We start from the raw sequence: 21,358 nt of genomic DNA, 5'->3' as shown, positions 1-21,358 counted from the left end.
GTAAGCCAGTGACTTCGTGCCTTTATCACCCCCTCATTTTAGGTAGCCAATAATATGCCACCTCTTGAAATGGTTGAATGTCTACTGTTTTTTTGATACAGTGACTGTGTATCAAAATTTCATCTTCTTTTGATGCTTTCTGTATCATTCACTATTTTCCCATAGAACCTTCAACATTACAAGTTGAAGCTTGAATTTTTTCTTCAGTTCCCTCAGCCTGAGAAATGCTGAGTGTGTTCTTCTCTTTTGGTTTTCAAACTTCAGGTCTTTACATATAGTTCATTGTAATATTTGACTTTATCTTCTTGAGCTTCCCTTTGAAATGTTCTATTCAGCTCTTTTACCTCCTCATTTTTCCTATTTGCTTTAGCATCTCTACGCTGGAGAGCAAGTTTCTGATGTCTTCTGACATCCATTTTGGTCTTTTCCTTCCTTCTTGTTTTCTTAATGACTTTTGCTTTCTTCCTGTATGATGTTTTTGATGTCATCACACAACTCTCTGGTCTTCAGTTATTTGTGTCTAATTAATCAAATCTGTTCTTCAGATGATCTCTAAATTCAGGTGGGATATATTCAAGGTCATATTTTGGCTCTTGTGGACTTGTTTTAATTTTCTTCAGCTTTAGCTTGAACTTGTATATGCGCAATTGATGGTCTGTTCCACAGTCTACCCCTTGCCACAGATGTAGTTAATTTGACTTCTGTGTATTCTATCTGGTGATGTCCTTGTGAACAGTCATCTTTAATGTTGTTTTAAAAAATTGTGCAATGAAGAAGTCATTGGTTTCCAAAATTCTATCATGTGAACTCCAGCATTGTATCTATCACCAAGGCCATATTTTACAACTACTGCTCCTTCCTCTTTGTTTCCAACATTTTCATTCCAGTCATCAATAATTGTCAATACATTTTGATTGCATGTTTGATCAATTTCAAACTGAAGTTGGTAGAATTCTTCAGTTTCATCATCATTGGCTTTAGTGGTTGGTGCATAAATTTGAATAATAGTTGCATTAATTGCTCTTCTTTGTAGGCATATGGATATTATTCTATCATAGACAGCTTTTCTACTTCAAGATAGATCTTGAAATGTTCTTTTTGATGATGACTGTGATGGCATTCCTCTTTAATTTTTCATTCCTGGCATAGTAAACCATGTGATTGTCAAATTCAAAATGTCCATTTCAGTTCACTAATGCTTAGGATATCGGTGTTTATGCATTTCCTTTAAATTTTGAGAACTTCCAATTTCCCTAGATTCATAGTTCATACATTCTATGTTCCAATTATTAATGGATGATTGTAGCTGTTTCTCGTCATTTTGAGTTGCACCCATCAGCAAATGAAGATCCCGAAAGCCTTGGTCAATTTGTGTCATCATGCTCCACTCTAGTTTGAGGAGGCAGCTTTTCCCCAGTCATATTTTGACTGCCTTCCAACCTGAAGGGCTCATCTTCTGGCACTACATCTGATGATATTCTGATAGTATTCATCATTTTTCAATATTCTTGTGTTGTCTGACAGTGTTCCACTGTTATTCATAAGATTTTCAGTGGCTAAACATTCAGAGTCCTGATGTGGTATTGTGGATTAATGCGCTGGACTGCAAAGTCATTTGAACCACAAGGTCAGCAGTTCAAGCTCACCATCCACTCCTTGGAAACCTTACACAGAGTCGCCATGGGTCATAACTGACTCGTCGGCACTTAACAACAACAACAACAACAACAACAAACATTCAGAAATCATCAGCCTATCTTTCCTGATGTTAGTCTGGAAGCTCAGCTGAAACCTGCCCATCATGGTTGACCTGTTGGTATTTGACCCCGTTGGCATAGCTCCCAGAATCACATTAACATGCAAGCCACCACAGTATAGTAAACTGACAGACTAATGGTGGAAGGAATAGTAGAGGAGGATTTTAATTTCTTCATGCCTGACTCCTGGACAATTTCTCTGCTCACATGTTGGTATTAGTTGCTATCGTGGTGATACGGACTGATGGTGACCCCAGGTGCACAGAGTAGAACTGCTATATGGGGTTTTCCAGGACGTGAACTTTTCAAAGCAGACCAGGCTTGTCTTCCTATGGTTGGTTTTAACTGCCAACTTTTTGACTAGTATTTGAGTGCTTAGCTATTTGCTCCACCCAAGGACTTCCAAGATCAGATAGGGTTTGAAAATTTATCTCCATACAAGACCTTAGTAGTTTCTCCTAGTCAAGCTACAAGCCAATTTCTCAAGACATCAGATTGCTCCATCTCTTAATTTTAAAGCTAATATCAAGTTTCTGGGTGTGTTCTCCTGGCAATCCATACTTGCACATGATTCTATGCATTGTTTATGGCAGTCTGTATGATTTTTCCAATAATGCATTTATTCTTGTCATCCTCATGCTTCAGCCCACTCCCTGTGCATATGATGCAATCCTAACGTCGATTTTAGGCCCACAGTGCTGCCTTTTTCTCTTTCTTACTCCTTTCTCTTGGTTTCTAGGAAGCGCTAAGCTCTTTCTTGCTTTAATATGCCTATTATTTGCCTATTATAATATGCCTATCATATGCCTATTATTTACCCAAAGGAGTTCTGTCCTATGAGTCAATTCACTTGGAACTACCTTTCTTGATTTATCCCATATTCCAAAATTATCTCTTTGTTCCTTTGCTTTAAAACCTTTGCAACTTTTCCTTCTGCCTTAAATGCTTTCCCCTTTGTGTCCTGCCTCATTCTCTCTTTACTTCCTCATTTTTGAGGTCCCATTTTATAAGCTGTTCTTCAAAGGAACCCTTCCTGTCCACCCAGTTAGAAGTAGGTTGTCTCTGTAAATCATAGTCTTGTGCATTACAAACATAACTTTATTATAACTTGCATTAAAATTTTTGTTTCTTTACTGGTCATTTGTCTCCCCCATAAGGCTGTAAACTCCATGAGAACAGAGACCATGTATCATTTACCTGCCTGTGCATACCCAGTGCCCAGCCCATAGTACATACTCAATAACTACTTGTTGAATGGATGGAAGAGTGAGTATTACTAGCGTCTTTTTGCATTTATTGTTATTTATTGTTGATTTCTTAGATTTCCTGTCCTTCATCTACTAGAGAGATGAAATCCATTGCCAGAATAAAAAGAATATATTATGGGGTAAGTATTTTAATAAAAATAAATATGAAAAAAATTTCAAATTTTTAAATATGAAATATATCTGCATTTATATATGTACTTTGTCTGCAGATAGGAAGTAAAGGAATCTACAAAGCCATCAGTGAACTGGATATCCTTCTTTCCTGGATTAAAAACTTCCTGGAAAGCATTATATTTTGAAATCCTATGAGAATCACCAGAAATAAATTTCTAACAGTATATTTCTTCTTAATAATTCTGTGCAAATATTGACAGAAATTAAGTGATTCCGAATCAACTAGAAGAATTTAATACAATAATGTTTTGGAAACAAGTAACTTATCATTATTATGTGCATCATTTGTATTTTCAAGAAATATTCCCATCCTGACTATGTTTTGTTATCCACAAGTACATTGTATGAATGTAACATTTGTAGAGGGAAGATAGCAGATTTATGGTATTGAGATACAGGTTGATTTTATGAATATGATTATTTGTCTGCTTAATGATTTGATGTACATTAAATAGGTCTAGAACGAATTTAGCTCTTAGCAGACATTAATTTCAATAAAATAAAATAAACTGTGTTTCTTTTCCTTGGATGTCTTTTCATGACAGTATGCTAGAATTTCACTGAAGTACAATGGGTAATAACCAGGTCAGATCAAATAGGACACACAAGCAGTTTGAGTGATTTACAGGGAATGTCTTTGTTTGATAATCCAAGCCACAAAGACCACAAGTAACCAAAGTTGAAATGATGTGGACGTTTGATAATGCTGTTTCTGTGTGCTCTATGTACAGTACAAAAAATTGATAACGAGTGAATAAATAAATGCAACTCAGAATCCATCACTGTAAACATGTCTTTCTGTCTAAAACTTTATGTGGACAACTAACCCTTTAGTATAATGAGTGATATGGCATGGCCACATTACTGTTTCAAATGGACTTTGTTTTCCGGCTGTCATACCAGGTATGAACAACTTCTGGTAGCCAGCCACATTCACTTTCACATGTTGCACCTGGTACTGACTGGGTGTTCAATGGTATGAGCTGGTAGGACTTCTCCAAGACCTTCACTGATTTGGCTCTTGCCGAATCTTTGTTTTACTTTCTCACTCTTCAATTTTTCTTTTTAATCATTTGCCTATTACTTACCCAAAGGAGCTCTGTCTTATGAGTCAACTCACTTGGAACTACCTTTCTTGATTTATCCCATATTCCAAAATTATCTCTTTGTTCCTTGCCACATCCCACACCCCCCACAACCTCTTTTTTTTTTTTTTTTTTTACTTTCCCATCAACAACGTACTGTGGTCTCAGATCTTATCTCTATTGGAGGATTTATTATTAGAAAAAATCACAGGAAGTAAGAGGTGCAGTGGGCAGGAGGGAATTGGTGAGGGCAAGACTGGAGGACTCTGTCTTTATCCTGTGCTGCAAATCCAGAGCTTCCTAGGGCCATCAGTGGCTAGGCAGCCTTCCTCCTTGAGGAATATTTGGAAAACTAGAGCTGGGATTTGAGGAATCATGAACCTGTTCCAAAGGACCAGAGAGGAGACAGGACACCCATGGTCTCTTGTTGCCCTACTTCATTTGAAAGTTAGTGTTTTTCAGGAATAAGTACTACTCATAGCTCAGTTTGAATGTGCTGAACTTCCAGAGTCCAGAGTCTCTGGTCTTGCTTACAAATCATCCAAAGCTGCTCCATTACTTAGGTGTCAAAGGGACAGCAGAACAGTCACTTTTCTGTCAGCAAAGACGCCTTTATTATATCAGCTTTGGTCCTTATGGATAAAATTCCACCTGTCAGCCCCAGTATTTTGCGTGATTGAACTCAATATTTTTTAAATGTGGTTTGTTTCTCAAATTCTTTGCTTTTCCTAGTTAATAGGTTGCGAGACTCAGCAAGAGCAATGTTGTTATTGTTTTTATATACTGTGGAGTTGGTTCTGATGCTTAGTGACCCTATCTAAGGTTTCTGAGGAATGACTGGTGGATTTGAACCATTGACCTTGTGGCTCAAACCGACTTTGCGGTCCAGTGCATTATCCTACTTCTCCACACCCAGACTCCAGCAGGAGAAATAGAGTGTTGTAATCGACTGGTGCTGCTGTAATAGAAATACCATGAGAGCTCTAAAGAACAGCAACTGGTTTTCTCACTGTTCTGGAGGCTACAGTCAAAATGAGGGTCTCAGCCATGTTGATTCCTTCTGTGAGCCTCTTGTAGTTTCTAGTATTTGCAGGGGATTCTTGATGTTCCTTGGTGCTTCTTGGAATATATCTTCTTCCTGTGAGTGTGACTCTGTGTGTGTCTAGTTTGGTCCTTTCATAATTCAAAAATTCTTAGGTTTATGATCCACCCTATAATTATAAGATGTCAACTGAATCTTGGCTGAAAGCAGAGAACACCAGAAAGATGTTTTCCTGTGCTTTATTAACTATGAAAAGGCTTTTGATTGTGTGGATCATGACAAGCTGTGAACAATGTTGCAAAGGATAAGTGTTCCGAAACACTTAATTCTGCTCATGAGGAATGTGCACATAGACCAAGAGGCAGTTGTTCGAACAGCACATGGGAACACTGAATGTTTTAAAATTAGTAAAAGTGTGTGCCAGGGCTGTATTCTTTCACCATACTTATTCAACCTATATGCTGAGCAAATAATCTGAGAAGCTGTGTTATATGAAGAAAAATGTGGCATCAGTGTTGGAGGAAGACACGTTAACAACCTGTGATATACTGATGATACAACCTTGCTTGCTTAAAGTGAAGAGGACATAAAATACTTACTAATGAAGATCATAGATGATAGCCTTTGGTATGGATTGCAACTCAAGGTAAAGAAAACAAAAATCCTCACCACTGGACCAATAAATAACATTAAAAAAAAAATAACATTCTTATCAATGGAGAAAAGATTGAAATTGTCAAAGATTTCATTTTTCTTGGATCAAGCATCAACACTCATGGAAGCAGCAGCCAAGAAATCAAACGACGTATTGTATTGGGCAAATCTGCTGTACAAGATCTTTTTAAAGTGTTGAAGAACAAAGATGTCAGCTTGAGGACTAAGGTGCACCTGACCCAAGTTATGGTATTTTAAATAACCTCATGTGCATGTGAAAGTAGAACAGTGAATAAGGAAAATCAAAGAAGACTTGATGCTTTTGAGTTATGGTATTGGAGGAGAATATTGAAAGTGCCATGGGCTTCCAAAATAGTACACAGATCTGTGTTGGAGGAAGTGCAGCTAGAGTGCTCCTTCTAGGCCAGACTATACTTTGAACATATTGTCAGGAGAGACCAGTCACTAGAAAGGGATATCATGTTTGGTAAGGTGGGGTCAGCGAAAAAGACGAAGACTCCCAGTGAGATGGATTGGCAAAGTGGGAGCAACAATGGGCTCAAGCATGGCAACAACTGTGAGGTTAGCCTAGGACCAGGCAGTGTTTTGTTCTGTTGTGCATAGGGTCGCTATAAGTTGGTACTGACTCAATGGCACCTAACAACAACAACAGTATTTATTACATAGAACAAGATCCTATTTCTACAAATAGGATCACATCCTGAGTTATGTTATTGCAGTTCCTGTTAGGTGCCATTGAGTCAGTTCTGACTATGGCGATCCTATGAACAGCAGAATGAAATACTGCTCGGTCCTGCACCATTCTCACAATTGTTATACTTCAGCCCATTGTTGCTGCCACTGCACCAATCTATCTTGTTAGGGATCTTTCTCTTTTTCATTGACCAAGTGTGATGTCCTTCTCCAGGGACTGATAACATGTGTGAAAGATGATGTCTTGCCATCCTGACTTCTAAGAATTACATTCTGGCTGTGCTTCTTCCAATATTGATTTGTTTGTTCTTCTGGCAGTCTATGGTACTTTCATTATTCTTCTTCAACACCATAATTCAAATGGATCAGTTCTTCTCTGGTTTTAATTATTCATTTAAAAAAAATTATTGTGAACTGAGTGATAGTTTACATGGGAAAACATCAGCTTTACACTCATCCTATCGTATTTCATTTCATTGCAATGACTACAATCCCCTCCGTGCATCATCATTCAATAGCATTTGCTTCCATTCCCTCTGGTTTTTTTTTTTTTTTTTTTTTTTGATGTACACTGAAACACTCAGAAATATATAATCATTCAAACAACCAAAGGGCATACCCTGCAAGCCTGCTCCCCGGCCACAAGCACACATCCCCTTTCCTCCATGAGTCTAGTGTCCCCAGCTGTTCCATCTCTCCACGTCCATCATCTCTGCTTCCATCTCTGGTGTCGCTGTTTCTCTGGATAGGGTCCCACACTCCACTTTTCTCCCCCTGGACTGTAAGATCAACCACTCCCCACCTTTTGTTACAAAATATCTACCTTTACATTTACAGCAATTTCAATCAGTCCTGGTAACAATTACTCACTATTGAACCACAAGAGTCTTATCCCCATCTCCTTTCACCAGCCCCATCTGTTGTTGTTGTTGTTGTTGTTAAGTGCCGTCGAGTCGGTTCCGACCCATAGCGACCCTGTACAGGGTTTCCGAGGCTGTAAATCTTTACGGGAGTAGAAAGCCTGATCTTTCTCCCGCGGAGCAGCTGGTAGTTCAGAACCGCTGACCTTAAGGTTCGCAGCCCGATTTGTAACCACTAGGCTACCAGAGCTCCTTCTAGACAGGTTGAAAACGACTCAGTGGAGAGTCTACCTTCCCCTGCATCCTGTGAAACCAAGCTCCCTCTTGAAAACTTGTAAGCCAGTCACTTCGTGCCTTTATAGCTCCTCCATTTTAGGTAGTAAATGTCTAAGTTGCCCATCCCTGTTACCCCTGTTTACAGAGGGCATGGGAATGGTCCTTACTGTGAAGATTTGTTCCCTCTTTTAAGCTGCTATGTCCGTAAGTATAGATCAGGTCTTACTTATTCATTATCTAACTTTTACAAGAATGGGGCAATTGAAGATACCAAGACTTGGGTCAGGCACACCTTAGTCCTCAAAGTGATATCTTTCCTTTTGAGAAAATTAAAGAGGGTCTATGCAGCAGATTTGCCTAATGCAATACATTGTTTGATTTCTTGACTGCTGCATCCATGAGTGTTAATTGTGAACTGAAACAAAATGAAGTCTTTGACAACTTCAGTATTTTCCATGTATCATGCTATTATTGATTAGTCCAGTGGAGGATTTTCTTTCTCTTTACATTGAGGTGCAATCCGTACTGAAAGCTGTAATCTTTGATTTTCTGATTTTCATCAGTAAGTATTTCTAATTCTTCTTGACTTCCAGCAAGCAAGGTTGAGTCATCTACATATCACAGCTTGTTAATGAGTCTTCCTTCAATTCAATGCCACAACTTGTATTATTTTATCAGCATGCTGACTGAATAAGTATGGTGAAAGGATACAGTCCTGGAGCACATGTTTCCTAATTTTACTGAGTTCATGTTTTTTGTGCTATTTCTTATCAGTTTCTTCTTAGTTTTAATGTTTCCATGTTCTACTTGGATCTTCATTTTCATGGTATATTGTGAAGTATTAACTTTCTTTGAGGTCACCCTATAATCTACTAACTTTTCCCTCCACTTAAGACAGTCTATTATATTCTTCAATCTACCTGACCTCCTCACCACCTGGATCTCTGTTCCTATATTTCCCCCTTCTTAGACATTGCTATTATTTTGATCTTTGAACTTCCAGGTCCTCTGAATTCATTGTTGTAATTTTGTTCTGTTCTGGACTCTGCTATCTGTCGATTGAGTTGCGGGTGGTGTTGCCATGTCTGTCAATCTCTGGTTGTTGTCTGTTCTTATTGATTTTCAGTCCAAAGAACTCCCTTTAGGATGTTTTGAAGCGCTGGGTTGGCTTTGACAAAGTCTCTTAGCTTCTGTTTATCCTGGAATGTTTTGATTGCACCATCTGTTTCCTGATTTTAAACCATTCAATATCCCTTTATTCTGCTCTAACATATGAGGGTAAGTAAAAAAAAAAAAAAAAATTGCTATATAATCACAAAAACCTTTATTAAACAAAATTATCAAAATGTGAAACTGTTGCTTCTCAATATATCCTCCATATAGATTTATGCATTTCTGAAGGTAGTGTTTCCGTATCTCTAACTCTTTCCTAAAGAATTCTGTGCTCTTCGATTTATACTACGTCAAAATGACAGTTTTGGCATCTGCAATAGATGCCAAAATATTACTTTATATTCGTTTTAAATGTTCTTTGAGTTTAGGTAACAAAAAGAAATCTGAAGGGACAAGATCCAGGGTTGTAGGATGAATGGGGTAAGGTTTCCCTGGGAAATTCTTGCAGAACAGCCCTGCTGTTTTCAAAGAATGAGGAGGTGCATTATCTTGATGTTGTTGTTGTTGTTGTTAAGTGCCGTCGAGTCGGTTCTGACCCATAGCGACCCTGTACAGGGTTTCCAAGGGTGTAAATCTTTGCAGGAGTAGAAAGCCTCATCTTTCTCCCGTGGAGCGGCTGGTAGTTTCGAACCGCTTACCTTAAGCTTCGCAGCCCGATTCGTAACCACTACACTACCAGAGCTCCTTAAAAAAAAAAAATCCTTGGCACAATTTTCTTGATTTTTTTCCTCAGTTTCCTTAAAACATCTTCATTATAAGTCCTGTGATTATTCAGTGCCCTTTGAGAAAAGCTATCGAGGTAATCCCTTTGGAATCCCCCAAACAGTTGCCATACCTTCTGAGCTGACCTTTCTGCCTTGAATTTAACTGACCTAGAAGATCCACTCAGAAGCCACTGATTTGAAAGGATCTTTTTTTGAAAGCATCCTAATGGGACTAGGACAAATATATTAAAATATATTACTGAGAGAACTGCCTATGTTATTAGACAGCTCCTTTATAAAATAGTGGCCTCTTCCCAAGTCAATGTCTTACCTCTGTCATGCTGCATCACTTTTCTCTTAATAACTTCTCTTCCACTGACATGCTTGTATTGTCTTACTTATTGACTATCTTCACCATATCTGAATGTATGCTTCCCGGGCAGGGCTTTTGTCTTTTTTGTACCTTGCAGGATCCCCAGAACCTAAACCAGGGCTTGTATAAATGGCCACTACATAATCAGAGAGTAGATGTGCAAATCCATGGAAAATGGATTGAGGCCTTGGTTCTGCTGCTCTTTGGATATATGGTCAGTAGCAGGTTGCTCAGCCTCTTGGGAATATTTCTAGATTGATCCTGATTGAAATTAGGGACCATGAGTGCTCTATATGTTCATTTGCACAGAAAGGGATTTAAAGATTTCTGTACTCCAGCTCCCCTGGCCCTCTTATGTTCTAATTCATGATCTATTTTTCTTACTACTTGCCTCCAGTGCTGTTCTGAAACCCCACTTTTCCTGGATAATTTCTCCTGATTGTTTAAGATTTAGTTCAAACATCATCTTACTGTTAATGGTTTCATACATGCACTTACTAACAGAATGTATCATGATTATAATTAATATACTATACACAAATTACATGTACTTTGGACATGTTTCAGGGAGGATTAGTTCCTGGAGAAGGACATTATGCTTGGTAAAGTGGAGGGTCAACCTCAATGAGGTGGATGGACAAAATGGCAGCCACAATGGGCTCAGACATGACAATTGTGAGGATGGCTAGGACTGGGCACTACTTCATTCTGTTGTGTATAGGGCTTTTGCTATAACCCAGAACTAACTTGACAGCACCTAACAACAACATATGTAGCATCTGTCTCTTGCACTAGATTGTCATGATTGATTCACTGTAGTTCTGCTCAGAAATTTATATAAAGTGCCCAACAAATACTTATTGAATACCAAAATAATTACAAGAATCAATTACATTATTAGATAGTCTCCTGGATCTCCTTTGGCTGTGGCATTCCCTCCTACCATGTTTTCACTGGTTGGCATGAAGAATGTGCTGTTACAATGCATCCCAGGGTCAGCAGTTCGAAACTACCAGCCGCTCCGCGGGAGAAAGATGAGGCTTTCTACTCCCGTAAAGATTTACACCCTCGGAAACCCTGTACAGGGTCGCTATGGGTCGGACCCGACTCGATGGCACTTAACAACAACAACAACAACATTAGAACCTACCCTACTATTTGCATATCATGACTTTAAATCAGATACTTTTCTACTTGCCTCAAATAAAAGTAATTGTAAATGAATATATAACTCTTAAAATTGATAACCAAACTTAAATACATTCTTAACTGAATTAAAGCATATTAGTTTGGGCATCACATAGAATTATGTTGCAAACCCCTGGCGGAATGTGTCTCACACTTTGGAAAATCCTGCATCATAATGAATTTCCATTGCCTCATTCTGGCTCAATTTAGAAATACTTAGAAATAAGAGCTTGATAATTTTAACCTACCCACAGATACCAATTTAGAAAAAGCCAAGCCATGAGCTTCAGGTTACAAACTGGTTTCAGGGCTTCTGTCATTGTTTCCGGAGTTAGAGGTATGAAAGCATAGCAGGCTCACTGAGTCATTCCATGGTTCTGATGACTGTGGCACTCAAGAAGGGGTGCCAGGTTGGCAGCACTGCCCTCATCCTTTCCCCTTGACACTTCTGGGAGAGAAGTCTCCTCCCAGGTAGGTGTGCTCACTGCAGCTTGCCAGGGAAGAAGCTATAGGAGTTATTAGCCTTCTTATTAGTGAGATATACACATAGTGGGAAAAAAAAGTGAAAGCTCAGTCTGAAAATCGCAAAGGCAGATGCGAAACCATGCTGCGAATTACCCTACATCATAAAAATCCAAAAGGTAGGCTCCCCTAATTATGACTGTGAGATATTAACAAAAATTGGAACATAGAATGAGTCAATCAATGCTATAAACATATACTGAATGCTTATTATTTGTCGGTCTGTCATCACTGAGGTTATTGTGATAAATAAAAGTCATAGTTTCTTATGCTTTAAAATTTAAAATCTAAATGCTTTTCGCCTATGAATAACTCCAGCTAGGCAGAGCTGAATTCCATTTTGTACCTAGTTTTACATACTCAAATGCCAATTTTTCTTGTGTTCTTCATGCACCTCTGACAGTTACACTGCCAAAACCAGAAGCAAAGTGGATTTGGGGGTCAATTTCCCCAGCTGGACCTTGAAGGAACTTTTCTGGACATCCCCCTTAACGGCTGCCTTAATGCTCACCTGGTTGTGACTTTCTTTATACCTGGAGAGCCACAGACAGAGTCTAAGTTTCTCTATCTGCAATAGTCAGTCCCCTCCCTGCTTCTGAAGGTCTGGCATGTGCATGTGACCAATTGCTGCCATTGTGGTTGAGGGAGAAGATTCCATTATTATTCTCTGAGCCTATAAATCTCCTCTTCTCCAGAGCAATAGCTCCAAGTCTTCCCAGCCATTTGCAAATAGTATGACTCTGGGTGCTTTTCTTTTCTTTTTCTTTTTTTAAGTTTTTATTGTGAATTATGTGTTAGTTTACATGGGTGAGCATCTGGGCGCTTTTCTAATCTGTACTTTATTCATTCCCATCTGTTCTTAATAAATCCTCTCTGAGTTCTTGGGACCATGATTTCTCATTTCTTGTTTTTCTCTTTCACATTGTATTGTTGTTGTTGTTGTTATGTGCCGTGGAGTCGGTTCCAGCTCATAGCTACCCTGCACAGGTTTTCCGAGGCTGTTAATCTTTACAGGAGCAGAACACCTCATCATATTGTATTAGGGTTTTTTTAATTACAAAATACAATGGTAAGTGGTTACAGTTGAACAACATCTTGAACATATTTAATGTCACTGAATTGTATGGTTGAAGATTGTTGAAATGGCAAACATGCTTGTAAAAATGAATATATCACAGAATATTTTTTAAAAAACCTATATTTCTCTAACACTATATTTCTTCTTAAGAATTCTATGCAGATATTGACAGAAATTCAGTGATTCCGAATCAACTAGAAGAATTTAATGTAATAATGTTTTGGAAACAAGTAACTTATCATTATTATGTGCATCATTTGTATTTTCAAGGAATGTTCCCTTCCTGACTATGTTTTGTTATTCCAGTTTTTCTGTTTTTATCAATAGCAACAATAAAAAAAAAATGCATGCACTTAAAAATACCACCACCATTTATTGTACCCATCAACTAACTCTTTCCACTTAACATATTAGAAACAGCTTTTCAATTTATATATATGCATATAAGTTCATTATATGTGTGTGTGTGTGGTGGGGTGGGCATGTGAATAGACACTATAACAATTATAGAAAGTAAATTGTTGATTATATGCATATATGTACATATATAAGTTCATGATATATATATATATTCATTTCAATTGCAGCAAAATACTGTATGGAATAAACAGAATATAATTTGTTTAATCATTCCAATTTTATTTTTTCTGTCCATATAAAAGATGCTATATAAAGAATTCTATCTATACCTACTTCAATATTTTTTGAGCCAAGCTTTTATTTTACAGGAATGTTTTCTAGAAAATAAGCTAAATATTACCAATTTTTCTTTCTAAAATTGTTATAGTGTCTATTCACATGCCCACCCCACCACACACACACACATTTTTACTAACACTGAATATTATCAACATTAAAAAAAAAAAAAATTCCCGTCTGAGGTTTGGAAATGGTGTCTCAGTTTTAACAACTTGCTAAATTAATCATCTTTTTATATGCATAATTATATTGTTGTGGTTAAGTGCTGTCGAGTTGGTTCCAACCCATAGCGACCCTGTATAGCGTTTCCGAGGAGCAGCTGGTGAGCTTGAATCACCAAGCTTGCAGTTCTGGCGCATTAACCCACAGTGCCCAGCGGTATACCCCTAACACCCTACAAATCATTTAAAAAATAATTAAGTTTGAAATCCTAACCAACTTTCCCCTTGCATCAAATGCCTTCATGCATCACTGCTTTTATTGTTTTTTAACTAATTAGGAAAAAAATTCTCTATAAATAAAGTCATCACACACAAAAATGCCTTAGAGAGGTATCCTCCCTATTTAAAATTGTAAACTTCTTACCATAACACTCATCTCTTTTTGTCCTTCCATAATTTTATCACTCAAGGCTGGCTTAAACCGTAAGGTCAGCGGTTCAAGCTCACCAGCTGCTCCTTGGAAAACCTAAACAGGGTTGTTTTAAATTGGAATAGACATGACGGCACTAAACAACAACAACAATATACCTGATGGCACGATGGGCTAAGCATTGGACTGCTAAAGCTCGGGAGAAAGATCAGGTTGTCTGTTCCCATAAAGATTTACAGTCTTGGAAACCCTACTGAGGGTAACTAGGAATCAGAGTTGACTCCACATAGTAGAAGACTATACCATATAAGACACTCTAATGAAGCAGCGATTAAGTGCTTAGCTAAATGAAAGGCTGAAGGTTTGAATTCACTATGAGAGCAGGGGTAGGTTACCCAAGAGGCATGGTAAGCACAGGTTTACTGTGTTTACTTACTAATCTGTAGTGAGTAATTTCACATGGGATTCACCACAGCTCTGGTGAAAAACTTGTAAAACTGTTTACTAAAGATTAGTAATTAAGCACAAATAAACCCAGAGTGGTAAAAACCATGAAACTGTTCACTACAAATTAAAAAATAAGTACAAGTATGCCCAGACTTAACTTGCTTACTGGGTACTCCATCTGTGCTACCGGTTGTAAAGTTGAAAGGAGGCTTTCATTTTGAAGGAAGGTACTGTGGGGTTGGGAGAGAGAGAGGTGGCAACCACATCTAGAATCAGAATCTTTGAAGTGGTGAAAAAATATAAAATTGTTCACTACAGATTAGTAAGTAAACCCAAGTAAGCCTGTGCTGACCTTGTTTATTGGACAATCGGACATTGTGTAGGAATAAGGTGGCAATCATCTTTCAAAAAGATTTACAACCTTGGAAACCGTATTGGGCAGTTCTACTCTGACTGATGGGCTCCTGGTCTGCCCCTGTAGGCTTAGCACTGGACTGTGAACCACAAGGTCGGCCAATCAAACCCAGTAGCTGCTCCTTAGAAACCCTATACAATGTTGCTATGAGTCAGAATCAACTTAACAACAACAGTGCTGCCCTATAGGATCTCTATGACTCTATGAGTTAGACTTCATTGGAAGTTTGTGTTTTATTAATTAATTAATTAATTTTTTAACATACCATACAAATTATTTACATTTTATTTTAATTTTGTTTGTCTCTCCCATGTAAGGTGCATGAATGGAGGGATTTTTGTCATTTTTGTTCACTGGACAGGGCCTGACCTGGGTGGGTGCTCAATACATATTTCCTGGGTGGATGGATGAATGAATGAATGAATGAATGATTAAGTAAATGAGTGAATATGTGTGGTGATAAGGGGAAGGAACAAAAAAAAGAACTCCTTTTGCCAGTGATACTAAAATTCTAAACCATCCTAACTTCATCCTCTAGACAAGATAGACTCTCTAGCAAGGAGGCGGTTCAAACAACTTCCTAACCTTGTGGTTATATTTCCTTTAAACAGAATTATTTTCAAAGCAGATGATTCAAAATGAGGCTCTGCTGATTCACTCTATTTCCATGTTCCAAATGATGTATGTTTTAGTGTTACCTCTTTTACATCAGGCTTAGATTAGCTTATCCTGAGCGGGCATACTTGGGAGTGAGAGATGAACAGCAACAACAGTTAATAAGATGATCTTTGATACTCTTGTTGGTACTGGTGAGGAAGATTCTCTTTACAAAAACCGATTCCTTCTGGTATGGATTGAGTTGTGACAATTTTCAAAATTCAAGTAAAGTACAATGTAGGTAGAGTTCTAGGTTTTCATCTGGGGATCTACCTTTCCAGGGCTTTCACCCATGTCTTATGGATGTGACTTTACCCTGTGGCTCCCATAGTCAAAATGACTGCTGTAGAATTCGAGAATGTGTCCATGACTCAAGAGTGAATGCAAGAACCCTGGAAAAAAGAGTCTCTCTTATCTATGAATTTTGACCTGGGAAGATTGTAGAACAAAACTGCTGCAGTCATCTTGCTACCATGATATCTGAGGCAGCTTGAGAATAAAACAAGCATTTCCATTGCTCAGTTTCTGGGATTCCACACTCTCATATGTAAGGCTCCCCCTACCTCACTTGGCTGCTGCTTCTCAGTCTCCCAAGCTAGTTTCGTTTATAGCTAAAAGCTATATTAGAGAACCCCAGAGCTTGGTCTTGGGCCTCTTCCAATTTCAATGTACTTTATTGCTCCAGATGTGTGCTAATTACTCCATTAATGTCTCCAGGCTTGACCCAGTCACTGAATTCTAAACTCATACATCCAAGAACAGTGTTCTTGACATTTCCATGTAAAACATCTCAAATGTCAAAACCAGAAATGCTATTTCTCCTCCTAACATCACTTCATCTTCGAGTCTGCAGCAATTTGTTAATACAAAACAGATTAGATACACCAACTCTGGAGTCAGTAGATCTTGGGTTCAAACACAGGTTATAATCTACCAGCTGAGCAAATGAGTAAGTAACAAGAGGAAGGAAACAAGGCCCCTTTTCTAGCCCTCATTTTTCTCAGGTGTAAAAAGGAAATGACTGTAACAGTACCTATCTTGTAGGATAATTGGAGTATTAAATGAGGCATGCAGAAGGTAAGTCAAAAAGCATGCTACCAAAATCATGGAAATTTTTATTTAAAAAATATCAAAATGTAAAGGTATTGTTTCTTGACGTATCTTATCTCAGTCCATATACATTTGAAGGTGGTGTTTCTATGCCTGTAACCCTTCTCTGAAGAATTCTGTACTCTTCCATTTATACTGCATAAAAATGGAAGTTTTGGCATCCTTGAGGGACTCAAATTTTGTTTCTTTGAAATATTCTTTGAGTTTGGGGAACAAAAGGAAGTCTGAAAGGGTAAGACCAGTTTGTAGGGGCAAGATTTCTGAGTGAATTCTCAATTCTCACAGGACAGCCCTTGCTCCAAATTCTTGGAGAATTCATTGGTTCATTGTCGCGCTGCAAAAAAAAAAAAAAAAAAATCCCTTGGCTCAAATTTCTTGTTTTTTTTCTTCGCTAGTGCAATTTTCAATTTCCTTAAAATTTCTTTCTAATAAGCCCTGGTGATTATTCTGTGTCCTTCAAGAAAATTTATCAAGATGATTCGAGATCCTCCAAAATAGTTACCATAAACTACACCTTTACATGGCTCTGCTATGAAAGATCTCATAATATCTACATATGTTGCATGGTCCATACATACTTTTTGTTTTTATTTGTAATTTTTACTCTATCTCTCTTTTTGAAATTTTTTTTTTTTTTTGCCTTTACCCTCACGCAAGTTAATATATGTCTCCCTTCAAATTAGTGATTTATTCTCTTTCCCCCTCCCACCCTGGTAACCATCAACAATTATTTCTGTTAGTGTAAAACTCTTTTCTTGGCTTTATATAAGAGTGGTTTCATACAATAAATAAATAACAAAAAAAATGACTTAATTGTATTATTGATTTCATTGAGGTGTTTCACAGTCATCATTATTGCTTAATGCTTTGTAGTATTTCATTATGTATATTATGATAGTATGTTGATCCATTCTTCCATTAATGGGCATAGGTTGCTTTCATCATTTTGCTATTGTGAATGTGCTGCGATGAACATGGGTGTACATATATCTGTCACAGCTCTTATTTTTCTAAGAAATTCTCACCCAATGGTGACATTGCTGCATCATATGATAATTTTATTTCCAAGTTTTAAAGGAAGTGCCATACTGTTTTCCACAGAGTTCGCAATATTTTGCAATCCCACCAGGAATGTATGAGGGTTCTAGGCTTTCCACACCCTTTCCATCATTTATTGATTTCTTTTTTTTTTGAAATTTTCTATTAATGCAGGGTGAGATGATATTTCATTGTTTTTATTTGCATCTCTCTGATGGCTAAGAGGTCTTGGTGTGGTGCTGTGGGATAAAGCACAGGACCGCAAGGTCAGTTTGAACCACAAGCCTGGTGGTTCAAATTTCCCAGTCACTCTTTGTAAATCCAATACAGGGTCTCTATGAGTTGGAACTAACTCAATGGCACTTAACAACAATAACAATGATTAAAGATCGTGAGCATTTTTTGCATATTTATCGGGCACCTGGATATCTTCATTGGTGAAGTGTTTGTTCATGTTCTCTGCCCATTTTATAAATTGGAATATTTGATTTTTTATTATTGAGGTGTTGAATTTTCTATGAATTATAGTGATTAGTTCCTTGTCCAATATATTGTTGCCAAAAATCGTTTCCCTGTCTTGAATTCTCTTTTTACTCTTTTGGCGGAATCTTTTGATGTACATCAGTGTCTAATTTTTAGGAGGTCCCAATTCAATCTGTATGTTGAGCAAGGAATCCAACAAGCTGGATTATGTGAAGAAGAATGAGACATCAGGACTGGAGGAAAACTCACGAACACCCCACAATATGTAGATGATAAGGCCTTGCTTGCTGAAAGTGAAGAGGACTTAAAATATCTACTGATGAAGATCAAATACTATAGGTTTGATATGGATTGCACCTCAATGTAAAGATTAAAAAAAACAAACACCAAAAACACCTTCCCACTGGACCATTAAATAACATCATGATGAATGGAGAAAAGACTAAAGTTGTCAAAGACTTCATTTTGCTTGGATCCCCTATTAACACTCATGGAAGCAGCAGTCAAGTATTCAAACTACATATTGCATTAGGCAAATCTGCTGCAAAAGACCTCTTTAAAGTGTTCAAGAGCAAAGATGTCAGTTTGAGGATTAAGATGTGCCTGGTCCAAACCATGGTATTTTTCAATAACCTCATATGCATATGAAAGTTGGATGGTGGCTAAAGAATACCAGAAAATAATTGATTCATCTGAGTATGGTGTCAGAGATGATTCTTTAAGGTATCCTGAACTACCAGAAGAACAAACAAATCTGTGTTGGAAGAAGTACAGACCGAATGCTCCTTCAAGACCAGGGTGGCAAAGACTTTGTCTCTCATATTTCAAACATATTATCAGGAGAGACCAATCTTTGGAAGAAAGGCATCATGATTGGTAAAGTGAAGGGTCAGTGAAAAACAGGAAAACCCCCAGTTAGAGGATTTGGCACAGTAACAGCAGCAATGGCTAAAGCAGAACAATGATTGTAATGTTGGAGCAGGACTGGGCAGTGTTTTGTTCTATTGGTCATAAGGTTGCTATGAGTCAGAACCAACTTGATGGCATATAACATTAACAACAGTTAACTAGTTTGTCTTCTGATGTTTGTGTTCTTTCAATTATGTTTGTTAGTGCATTTATGCCATTTATTAGGATCCCTAAATTAGTCCGTTTTATTTTTTCCCTGATGGTCTTTATAATTTTAGGTTTTACATTCAACTACTTTAATGTAATCACCTCTGAATTTACCTTCCTGTCTTGAATGTAACTGGTCTAGCAGGTCCACTCAGAAGCTACTGTTTTGATTGGACCTTTTTTGAAGGCATTCTAAGGAGACTAAACAAGTGTATTACTGAGAAAGCTTGTCTACAGTCATCCACTGATTGCAGATCTGTGTTTAAACACATTTTGTTTGGAATAAACTTATGCATGTATGACTGGAAACTGAGTAGCAATACTTTTGATTTGTTGTTGTTATTAAGTGCCATCGAGTCAGTTCCAACCCATAGCAAATCTGTATAGGGTTTCCTAGATGTGGTTGGTAAGTTTGGACTGACAACTTCCTGGTTAGCTGTCCAGTGCATATCCTACAACACCAAACCAGGACACCACTTTCTGACTTACTCTCTGTAAAAATGGCATGGAGGCCACATCTAACTTCTTCTGACTTCACAGGGGAAAGGAGAATCAAAATTAAAATCAGGTCAAGATCAATTCCTATGAAGCATACATCAGATATGCCCCCACCCTACAACCTTCTTTGCTCTATTCTGACACCAACCATCCCTTCCACAACACTCTCTGCTTTTGGGTTTGATAATTTATTGTGATGGCCACACAGAACTCATAGGCAATGCTCATGATTATGGAGTTTATTAGGGAAGTAAACAGGGATCAGAAACAACTCAGGATGCAGCTGTCCTCCAGTTAGGCATGCCTCACTCTTGTCTTTAGTCTTTCAGCCATGTGGCCCCTTGACTTGCCCTCTGCCCTGATCAAAAAAATGTTAAAAAGCTCCTTTAACCAGTCTGTAAATGCTCAATGGGCACATCTGCAAGCCAGCCTCCTACCCATAGACACTCAACTTTACTGGATCCATGGGCCTGCAACTGCTCTGGTTCTCCATGTCACTGCCTCTGCCACCACCTCTGTTGTTGCAATTTTTTCCAGGTAGAGATCTCATGCTTTGCTCATACTCCTTGTTCTTGATGGTCCTGGGGTTGTCTATCCTGATTCTGAGATGACTCCCTTTAAACCTAGTGGGATGGTAAAGTTAATCTATTCCAGTGTTAGAATCCTATAACCCTATTTGAATGGTCCCACCAAATCATTTTGTGGGAATGAAGATTTTGGATTAAGTTCTGGAATAATTTGACACAGAGTCTTAATTCCCACTAAATGATTGGGTGGGACCCTGCAATCCGTCATTTGAACAGAACAAGGGAGACTGAATGGTTTAAGATCAACAAAGGTGTGTGCTAACATTGTTTTCTTTCACCATACTTATTCAATCTGTATGCTGAGGAAATAATCCTCCAAATTGGTGTAGTTGAAGGAGAACATGGCATCAGGATAGGAAGAAGTCTCACTAACAACCTGCAATAGGCATACAATACAACATGAAAGTAAAGAGGACATAAAATACTTGCTGATGAAGTTTGGGTTGCACCCTCAATGTAAAAAAGCAACAACCCTCACAACTAGACCAATAAATAACATCATAATAATTGGAGAAAAGATTGAACCTGTCAAATACTTGATTTTTCTAGGATTAATTATTTAGAGAAATATTATTATCATATCTGCAACATGTTAATAGTTCTCCTTTACCTGCATAATGAATAATTTATCATGTTTGGGAAAATGTTGAGTATTGAAGTTTTAAAGGTAGAAAGATGTTCTGCATTATAATAATTCTTTAACTTTGTTTAAACTAAGTTTCCAGAAGTTATCTAATCCAAGTTACCTTTATAGGAATTTAGTAATATTCTTGTTTCACAGAAAATAGTTAGGGAAATACCAGTTCAGACAAATGATAATCTGGAGCTGTAGCAAAACTAGAACAAATT

At 37.8% G+C, this 21,358-nt stretch overlaps 1 protein-coding gene across 1 annotated transcript in view; it reads left to right on the top strand.

Annotated features, from left to right (window-relative positions):
- IL26 (interleukin 26) overlaps positions 1–3,324 on the top strand; it is a 31,124-nt gene extending 27,800 nt beyond the window's left edge. Inside the window, exons 4-5 of the mRNA XM_006859612.1 lie at positions 3,079–3,144; positions 3,235–3,324. Of these exons, the coding sequence (XP_006859674.1) occupies positions 3,079–3,144; positions 3,235–3,324 (156 nt within the window). The remainder of the gene's footprint in view (positions 1–3,078; positions 3,145–3,234) is intronic.
- The last annotated feature ends 18,034 nt before the right edge of the window (positions 3,325–21,358 follow it).

Source organism: Chrysochloris asiatica, unplaced genomic scaffold (assembly GCF_000296735.1).
Source record: "Chrysochloris asiatica unplaced genomic scaffold, ChrAsi1.0 scaffold00033, whole genome shotgun sequence".
NCBI classification, from domain to species: domain Eukaryota; kingdom Metazoa; phylum Chordata; class Mammalia; order Afrosoricida; family Chrysochloridae; genus Chrysochloris; species Chrysochloris asiatica.
Note: the sequence above shows the minus strand (reverse complement) of the source record. Positions and strands in the feature narration are given on the sequence as shown.